Source organism: Carlito syrichta, unplaced genomic scaffold (genome assembly GCF_000164805.1).
Source record: "Carlito syrichta isolate Samal-C Ts95f unplaced genomic scaffold, Tarsius_syrichta-2.0.1 Scaffold311804, whole genome shotgun sequence".
Classification (NCBI taxonomy): domain Eukaryota; kingdom Metazoa; phylum Chordata; class Mammalia; order Primates; family Tarsiidae; genus Carlito; species Carlito syrichta.
In genome coordinates this window covers 154,808-164,624 of record NW_007255900.1, presented here as the reverse complement: position 1 = coordinate 164,624, position 9,817 = coordinate 154,808, and the positions used below count along the sequence as shown (strand labels likewise).

General features: G+C 52.3%; 1 protein-coding gene across 2 annotated transcripts in view; it reads left to right on the top strand.

Moving 5' to 3' along the window:
* The window catches only part of PHACTR3 (phosphatase and actin regulator 3), a 231,090-nt gene that overhangs the window by 122,258 nt on the left and 99,015 nt on the right, over positions 1-9,817 (top strand). For both annotated transcript variants that reach the window (XM_008069079.1, XM_008069078.2), the window contains one exon: positions 4,502-4,684. In XM_008069079.1, the coding sequence (XP_008067270.1) occupies positions 4,502-4,684 (183 nt within the window). The remainder of the gene's footprint in view (positions 1-4,501; positions 4,685-9,817) is intronic.

Below are 9,817 nucleotides of genomic sequence, written 5' to 3'. Positions count from 1 at the left end.
GGGGGAAGGGGAGGGGTGGGAGGTGCTTTTCACTGTGGACCTTTTTGTGCTTCTTACATCCTTCCCTGTGTGTTACCTGAAATAAACGTCCTGTAATAAGAGGATACATATAAGTGTGCGGCACAGGCTCCCGGCTGGACATTTCCTGTGCACTCGGGTTCCCATCCTGTACTTGCTTAGAAAATGCTGTTTCTCACTGGGGCAACGTCCCCTTCAGGTCAGGCTGTCTGTCTGTCTAAATGGGAACTGGTGCTGGGATCACCTGGGTCCTCTTGTGGGCTGATTGGGATTGTGGGCCGGGAGTGTTGGAGCCAGCTGGTTCAGAGCCCCCACCAGAGGGTGGGAGCCCAGTGCAGCCTTCTCTGTGGGTGTGATGACTCCCTCTGGGGGTGGGGGGTGGGGGCAGCAGGGTTTTCTTGGGTTGGTTCAGGAATCTGGCCTCAGCCGCCTCCTGCTTCCAGCGAGGTAAGGACAAATCTGCAGCCAGGGGCGCCCTCCTGTGGCCAGCTGCCCTCACCAAGCCTGCCGTGCTGTGGCCCAGACTTCAGAGATGGGCCCCGGCCAGCCACCTTCCAGAATAGATGGGCAGCCCCAGGAGCTTGCATTTGAGTTTTCTTGGCCAGGACAGTCCCAGGAGTGCCCTCTGCCCCACATACATGCACACACATGCACATGTCAGTCACCCAGGAGGTTGCCCATGGAGCAATCAGGCAGCTTGATGCTGTGTGCTGGCCTCCAGAGTGAGCTGGCCTCCAGATAGGCCTGTGGGAGAGTCCATGGGTCCCCAGGGAGAGAAGGCTGTGTCCAGGGCACACGTTTGATCTCCCCTGAGGGTATTGTTCGAGGATAGATACGATTGACAGGTACATTTTATGAACCTCTTTGACCCTCCTCTTGTCCTCTCATTCCTGTAACTCTGTCCTCTGCAGGATCTAGGGATGACCCTGTATGTGGCATCATGAGATGCACGAAATGGGGCCAGGTGGCTGTGGAGAGGGGAGAAGAGAATCCTTCCTGCCTGTCTTCACTGCCCTGCCTGCCCTCCTCTGAGTCACCATGACCCAGCAAGGGCAGACCAGCATCTCTGGCATAAAGAGGCCCCTTCTCCAGGCCCCTTCCTCTGGCCTCTGTGCCAGATGCTATTGACATTTCTGAATTACTTTCCTCCATCTCCTTGTACATGTTGACTAGGTGTTTTCTTAAGTTGAGGAATTTCATACCCCATCATTGGATCTAAAAAAAGAGTGAATACCCTGGTGCTGTGCTCAGTGACCTGAGACTGACAGGCAGTCTCTCCTCAGGGAGTTGGACGGTGACAAATCAGGTCTGTCTGGTTTCCATGTGGTAGGAGCTCCTGCCTGGGGATGTGTGTGTGCTGGCTCATGCACATGTGTGCATTAAGTGTACACATATGTGCTTGCACTGTGCATATGTGTGCGGGTGTGTGTGTGTTGGGGCACACTCCCCCTCCCTGTGGCTGCTTGGTGTGACAAGCAGGCATGCTGTCCTGTGCTCCCTTCTGCAGGGGAGACTACACACAGCCAGAGGGGCGGGCCTGAGCCCTCCCCTCCCCAAACCGGCGTTTCTTAGCAACGGCCTTGCCACCAGGGCTATTTTGGGAACTGCAACTTTTCATTGAACATGATTATGAGCCGGAGCTCTGAGCACAGCCCAGAAAAGCCCCCCAAGGGCCTCTGGGCTGCAGACGCAGGTGGGGGAGTCCAGGACTGCAGGCGTGTGTGGGACTTTGTCTGAGTCTGGTTAGAGGCTAGAGACCTCTGGGCCTCCCGGGTTTGGTGTTCTGACCATATTTTGAATGTTGTCATTTTGATGATGATGATGGTGGTGGAGATGCCAATCTTATCAATAGCAGTGCTGGTCACAGCAGCCAGTAACCTGGGCATCCTGAGGTTTGGCATCCACAGCAAGTGGCAGGTGAGAGCCTCACCTGACATGCAGGGTGGGTGTGAGCTCAAGCCAGGCAGTCCCTAGGGACTGATGCTTCCTCTGGGCCCCAGGGGCTGGTAAGCTGGTCATAGAGACTGTTTCGATTGTATGTCAAGGATGAATAACACCAGTCAGAGAGAGGGGCTAAGAGACTGCAGTCTGGGCTTTGTGACATCTCATTTTGTCCACTCAGTGCATTCTCTTGTGTCTGAGTCTTCGCCTAGGTTGGCGACTGGTGGGCAGTTGTCACCAAGAGTTAAATTTGGCCCAGGACCTGTCTTTATGCAGACTTTGAACTAAGAATGCTTTTTAAACATAAAGGACATTTATAAAAATAAAAAGTCAAGGAAGAATACACAGCACGGACTATAAGTCTGGTGTGTGGCCCACAAAGTCTAAGATACTGTCTGCTCCTTTTGGGAAAACGTCACCGGCTTTGCCAACACCTCTGGGCAGGTGACATGTCTGCGTAAATGAGATTTGCTGGCCCTGGATCTCAGGCTTCTGTGTGACAGAGCTTTTGCTCTTACCCCAGGGAGACAGACATGAATTGAGGGAACATGATTGGCAGTGGTGACAAGTTCAAGTCCCATTGTGGGTCTTAGGAAGGAGGGCCTGGAATGAGTTCTGGGTGCAGTGAGGATCCTGTTTGTTTTGTGTTTTATTTTTTGAGTTAGGATTTCACTCTGTCACGATCACAGCTCACTGCAGCCTCGACCTCCTGGGCTCAGGCAATCCTCCTGCCTCAATCTCCTGAGTAGTTGGAACTACAAGCACATACCAGCACACCTGGCTAATTTTCAAATGTTCTTGTAGAGACAAGATCTTGCTATATTTCCCAGACTGACCTCGGACTCCTGGGCTCAAGCAATCCTCTTGCCTCAGCCTCCCAAGCCATGGGACCAGCAGATCCTTTTAAGAGAGAACCTGTTGTTAGTATATGAAGTCACCCTTGTCATCTTCCTTCTTGACAGAAGCCATCACTAAGAAATCAGTGGTGATAGCAAGCACATGTAGGGTGCCTGCCTTGTGCCAGACACATTCCATCTGTCAACTTATTTAACTTGTGATAGTGCCATGAAGCAAGTAGTACAATTATCCCCATTTTATAGATGAGGGACTCGAGGAGTTTGCTGTGTAGGCACAAGAAGCTCTGTTTTCAGGGACTGGCTTGCATGGGTGGAGTGACCTTCTGCTGTTTGTCCAACCAGGACACTTGTAGGAGTGAAAGGGACTTGTAGGATGCAGGGATGGCAGGTAGGCATCAGATTAAACAGTGTCCCCAACAGAAATAAACCTTCCCTTCTCCCCCCCCCCGCTGTGATGGGAGGCAGTGCAAGAAGAAGTCAGAGTGGGCCAGTGTCCCCACATGTCCCCACACTGTGGCCTCATGGGTGTGTGTGCAGCTCACTCTGCCCTCTGTGCCATGGTGTCTACCTCTATGGACGACAGTGGGGATGAATGGGGTCCCGCAGGGGCCATGTGGGGATCTATGCATGGAACTGTGATGTGGGTGTCAGTGACTGGTTGGGGGCTGCTGCCCTGCTGCTGGGTGACTGGACCAAGTATTTTGCTCCCTGAATGCTGAACAGGGGCTCAGGTGAGGCATGACCAGCCTGGGGCCAGACCCTCAGAGGCCACAGCAGTTGAATCCCAAAAGAGGAAGTGCCAGGTCCTTCCTTGAGCCCTACGGAACCCTCAGGCTGCCTGTCCTGGGGAGGCTGCCTGTCCTGGGGAGGCTGCCTGTCCTGGGGAGGCTGCCTGTCCTGGGGAGGCTGCCTGTCCTGGGGAGGCTGCCTGTCCTGGGGAGGCTGCCTGTTTAGACCTAGGGACACCCTGCTCTGCCCCCTCCATCTGTGGCTGTGCCCCCATTCCTGGACCTGTGGTGCCATGAGTGGTTGTCTGCATGGCCTCCTCAGAGTGTGAGCCACATGGGGCAAGGACTGTGCCTCATGAACATCTGCCCTGCCCGGGGCTGTCATGTTGCCAGATGCTTTGTGGGTGATGTGTCGACACTTGCCCAGTGGGTGACTCAGGGTCAGGTTATGGGTGCAGAGGTCAATGGTCCTCTGCAGCCATGACACTGTCAGGTAAGAAATAACCCTGACCCCTCAGGCGCATACAGCCATCACCCTCTGTTGTTCCTTGTCTGGGTTGGCCTTGGCTCTGTTCCATCTGCTGCTGACCTTTGGGGCTGTGTGTCCTGGATCTGTACCCAGGGCAAGGGCCGAGGGGCACAGGAGGTTGGTGGCAGGAATGTACAAGCAGTTTTGATGCCACGGCTGTGTCAAACACACTGAGATCTCCTTGACTGAAGCAGGTCACAAGACAGAGGCCAGGGTGAGGGTGGGGGCACCACATAGGTGGCAGGGATTGGGGTGCATGAGCAGAAGCCAGGGCCAAGGAGAGTGGGGATCTGGGGATGTGTCAGCAGGGAGGAGTGTCGGGTGCCACGTCGGGACTGCAAAGGCATACTTCCTAAAGGTCACTTGGTATGAATGGACATTTGCAGGGAGGGAGATTCAGGCCTGCTGACTACTGGATATCCTTGCAGATGCTGAAAGTAAAGCGAGCAACCCTGAAGGAGGCCCTCATGCTGCGCAGAGTGAGCCGTCCATACCCAAGCAGGATACGCTGGCTTCAGAAGATGCCCAGCCAGGAAGCCCCCTGGCTGCCGGGAAGGACCAGGCCTCCCTGGAGGAGCCACTGACTTCGGCCTCCCATCCAGATGACACAGGTACTGGCTGGAGACATGCAGGGTTGGTTTTTGTCTTAGGTTGTGTGTGTGGCTGTAAAGAAAGACCCGAGACTGGGTGGTTTATAAAAGAATGAAGGATATGTGGCTCACAGTCCTGTGGGCTGGACAGTAAGCCTGGTGCTGACATCTGGTGGAGCCCCAGGAGGTGTCCACTCATGGAGGAGGGGAAGGGGAGCAGGCGTGCCATGTGGCGAGAGAGAAAGTGAGAGAAGGGGGGTGCCAGGCTCTTTAAACCACCAGCTCTCGCATGGACCAGCAGAGTGAGAATACACGCATCACCACCAGGATGGCACAAGCCATTCATGTAGGATCCACCCCGTGACCCAGACACCTCCCACCAGGCAACCCTCCAAACTCAGGGTCACATTTCAACATGAAATTTGGAGGGACAAACTTTCCAGAATGGCCATCTGTCCCCACTGGGGTCCTTGAAGTGTCTTGGGCAGCAGCCCTGGTGAGACATTGTTCTCAAGACACCCGGGCCCTGCCATGTTCTCTGCCCTTTTGGGTGACAGCATTTGTTGGGTCTTTTTTCTCAACTGTCTCTTCCAAGGCTGGCACAGTCCATGAATGGAGATGCTTTAACATGTTTGTCTGCGGTGCTCCTTCCTCAGAGGTTGTCTTTGTGCTTCCACTGAGACTTTCTGGGAAGGACAGTGCTCTCAGATGGGCACATGTGCAGTGGGAGCATTTCAGCCGATCCCAAGAATATAGGGTAGGGCGCAGGGTTGAGGGACAATCCTGTGGTCCTGAGAGCTGTTTCCATGTCTGGGGCTGGTGGGAGCTACTGGAGATTCCCCATGCTGGGTCCCTGCCGGGCTCTTCCCGCTGCTTCCAACCAAATGTGTTAGGCTTTGCTCTGAGCCTCAGTATCCCTCTATTAAATGGGAAAAGGAACAGCACTCACATCTGGGTTTAGAGGGTGGGAAGAACTTAGCACAGTAAGAACTTAGCACATTGGCTGCATGGAGTAATTATTATTGGAGGCAGTGGGGGCTGCAGTGTGGTTGTTTTTATTTTCATTGATTAGACCAGGGCACTTGCCAGACAGGGAAAGGGTGGAAGAGAGAGAGAGGAAGATGCAGGAACCCACTGAAGAAACCCATGAGTTAAAGCAGACCCTCTCCCTCCCAGCTCCCACCAGTAGAGCGATGTCACAGCAGCCTTCTGAAAAGCCACACTCTGGAACCAGAATCTTGTCCCCTTGTAAGATTTCAGACTGTAAACATGTCACGCACAGTTTGGGGGCTGGAGCATATCACGCACCGTTTGGGGGCAAACTCCATCTCTCTATGAGTGTGGGAATCAGAAGTGCAGCTGTAGATATGCCCTCCTGGCTTCTGCTTCATAGCAGGTGGTCCCTGTGCTTGGGGCTGCCTTCTGCCACCGAAGGGGACACCTATGCTCTCTTGGACTGCCCTATGTACTGTGTCCCTGTGGTGCTAGCCAGCACCTGCCCAGTGGCATCTGCTCTCCTTGGGTTTGGCTGTGTTTCTCCAGTTGCACTTGGCTTGAGAATGTAGTGGGAATCTGAAGTCTGAAGAGCTGTGGTCCTAGGGGGCTCTCATACAGGGACCCCCTTTGGCATTCCTGTGTCCTCATGTCTCCCCGGTGTGTGCCTTTGGAGGTGGTGGCTGGCATGTCTCTGATGGCTAAGTAGAGCTTAGCCTTACCCTATGGCCCCTGAGCCTCCTTCCTGGTGGGGGTGTGGCTCCCAGTCCCCCACTGGCTGCTCCTTGGTGGGTTCTTTATGCTCACTTAGCTCCGCAAAAGTGCCTGCCTGTCTGCACCTGCTTCTTACCTCTGATGAACACATGCTGTCTCCAGATGCTTGGTTTGGGGATGGGTTCCCGAGAGCACACTTGGTTTGTGGAGGCCATTACTTTGTGTAAGGACCTTCTCCTGAGCAGGACATGCTGTGGGGCCTAGGGGAGGCATAGGAGTTGACTGACAGAGCATCACAGAAAGGGGAGCAGCAGGTGCAGAAACAGAGGTCCCCCAACTTTTCACAGCGGACTGGGGAGTAAATGGTGTCAGTTTTGCTAACATGTCAGGTGTAGCCGCTCACCTCAGCTCTCCTAGACCCAAAGCAGTGGTAGGTGACATGGAAGTAAAAGGGTTGGCTTGTGCTCTGAAGCTTTATAAAAACAGAGAGAGGTGACTGGACCAGGTCATGGCTTGGGCAGGCCTTCTCTGAGGGAAGTGGGAGCCCTGGGAGGGAGTGTCAAGGGGATCTGCTTTGTGGGAAGAGCTTTCGGCAGGATCTAAGGGGAGGAGGCAGACCTCGTCATGTGTGTGTGTGTGTGTGTGTATGTGTCTATCTGTCTGTCTGTCTGTCTCCCTGGGGATTTGTGTCATTCTTCACCCAGCCATTCACTCCAGCTTCCCCAGTCCCTGGGATATGTGAGGTGACTTGATGTGAGTGGCACACAGACAGACAATTGGAAAACCGCTCAACTGTGATGTGTTTATTTTCACTCATTGGGGCAAGTGGTATGGGCTTCTCCTTCAGGGTTGTGACAGAGATTTTCTTATAAATAAATCAAAATAAAAGCATGAGTTTGGCCTGGGAAATAGAGTAAGACCTTGTCTCTACAAAAAATAAAAAATTAGCCCAGCATGGTGGTGTGCACCTGTAGTCACAACTACTCAGGAGGCTGAGGTGGGAGGAGATCCTGAGCCCAGGAGGTTGAGGCTGCAGTGAGCTATGATTGTGCCACTGCACTCCAGCCTGAGTGACAGAGTGAGACTCTGACTCCAATCAATCAATCAATGTATGAGCTCACTTAAAGTAAAATATAGCAAACATAAGTGTAGAAAACACAGAGGATCATCCATCTCTAAGGCAGGACCCACAAGTCTGGCTTGAGAAAGCGTGTTTCGTCCCTCAGGGCTGCAACTGGCTTCTTAGCAATTAGTGACATTTGTCATAATGCTGGCAATAACACGAGCTGACATAGGCAGCCGCTTGCGCACAGGGTAGTGTAGCATGCTCTTCTAAGTGCTGCACAAACATCAGCTCTCTTGACCCCAGAAGTAGCCCCAGGAGGTCCATGCCCCCACAATGAAATGCAGTGCACAGAGTGACTCGCTTGTCCAAATGCAGAGTTCAGAAATTGAGGGCAACGTCAGGCTGACCAGGATCTGAGACATAGATGAATTTCTCACTAAGATGTGTGACTGTGGACAGGTGACTGCTTCTCTGAGCCTGTTTAATCAACTATAAAATGAGGATAATAGCCACATTGGCCTCTTAGGATTGCTAAAATTAAGTTGAATGATCCCCAGGAAACACTTAACTTGGTCCTAACATACACTAAGTACTCAGAAGTGTTTGCTGTGGTTGTATCATCGTTATGGCTATCATCATCATCGTCTTCATCAGTTATCATTGTCAAAAACAACCCTTGGCGTTAAACCCACTGCTTAAAACACTGCAAGCCAATGTTTGAAAATCAGAAACTTACAAAAATTTATAGAAATCCAGATGTGTAGGTTCTTTTCAAACATCAATGTCAGATCCCCCAGACCCCTGTTCCCACACAGCCAGGGTGACCCGAGCTGAGTCGGGACTGTCACTGTAGATAGACCTGACCCTTTGAGGCTTCAAGTTTGCAACCTCTTCTGTGAAGGTTGAGAGCCTGGTCTTTGCAGTCAGCTCCTGTGTTGCTGCCCTTTGATCTCTGACCTTGGGGCGGTTTTTATGAGGTGGAATAGTTACAGACGGCAAGTAGTAAATGCTGAGGCCTTGCTGAGGCTGCGCAGATGAAGGTCCTCCATCTCCAGTGCGGAGCAGGGGGGAGGTCAGCTGTCTGATGTTCTTTGTTCTCTTCTGCTCATTCTGTACCCTAGCACCCAAGGGAGATGCCCCCATCTGGGCCCAGTCCCTCTATGCCATAGATGATTTCGTAACACACAGATGTCATCTAACGGCAGATACAGCCAAATTCTCAAGCGGCCACTGTGTCATGTGAGTGCTGGAACCTGGACTGGGCTCCCCTCCTTGACCTTGGGCAAGTTCACAGAACCCCTGCAGGGGGCCAGAATGCAGTACCCTGTGAGTGGGTGATGGCCCGCATCTGGGAGAGCCCCTGGGGTTTCCATGGTGGTCCTCACTGCTGTCCTAAAAGGTTAGCTGCTTTCTCTTAAAAAGCAAACCTCCTGAGAACTTTGCTGGAGGTGGGGGAGGGGTCATCAGAGAGCACAGAGACTGTTGTGGGTCACTTCTTCTATATAGGCAGTCGTGCTCTGGCCTGGGCTGCTGCTTCCGTGGGCCCCAACCAGGGTGGCAGGGGATATATACAAATATTACAGATATTTCAGGAAGAGAAATTGCCATAGATTTGGACCATTTTCCTTGACCCTTTGGTGTGGTGGTTTGGGTTGACCTTGAGTTTTTGTGTCTGGGGTAAGTTTGACATTCCCTGCAAAGCCCAGAAGGACCCAGTACTTTAACATGAGTGAGACAGAAGCCTGTTCTGTTTCTGTTCTTGGGCGAGGGCTGGGCTTGGACATTCCCTGAGTGCATTAATTCAAAAGAAGAGTGGCGTTCAGAGAATGTGTTCTATGTATACTGTATTATCTTAGAACATCCCCCTCTCTTTTTTTAGCCAAGAAAACAGGCCCAGAGAGCTTGTCACTTTTCTGAGGCCATAAAGTACATAGGTGGCAGAACTCCCCAAGCAAATGGCTAGGGTGGGGTTTTTCCTTTGTTATAGAAGAAGCTACATGTGCTGGACTCAGTGGCTCAGCCTGTAATCCCAGAACTTTGGGAGGCCAGAACTTTGGGAGTGGATTGCCTGAGCTCGTGGGTTTCAGACCAGCCCAGGCAACTTGGCAAGCCCTCGTCTCTACAATAAATAGAAAATTAGCCAGGCATGGTAGCATGCACCTGTAGTTCTGGCTACTTGGAAGGCTGAGGTGGAAGGATCGCCAGAACCCAGCAGTTGACACTGGGGTGGCCATGAGCATGTCACTGCACTCCAGCCTGGACGACTAAGACTCCAACTCAAAAAAAAAAAAAAAAAAGAAAGAACCTACAAGGTATTCTTGGTTTTGCCTCTTAGGCTACAAAGCCTGAGTTATTTACTGTCTGCATCTATAAAGAAAAGG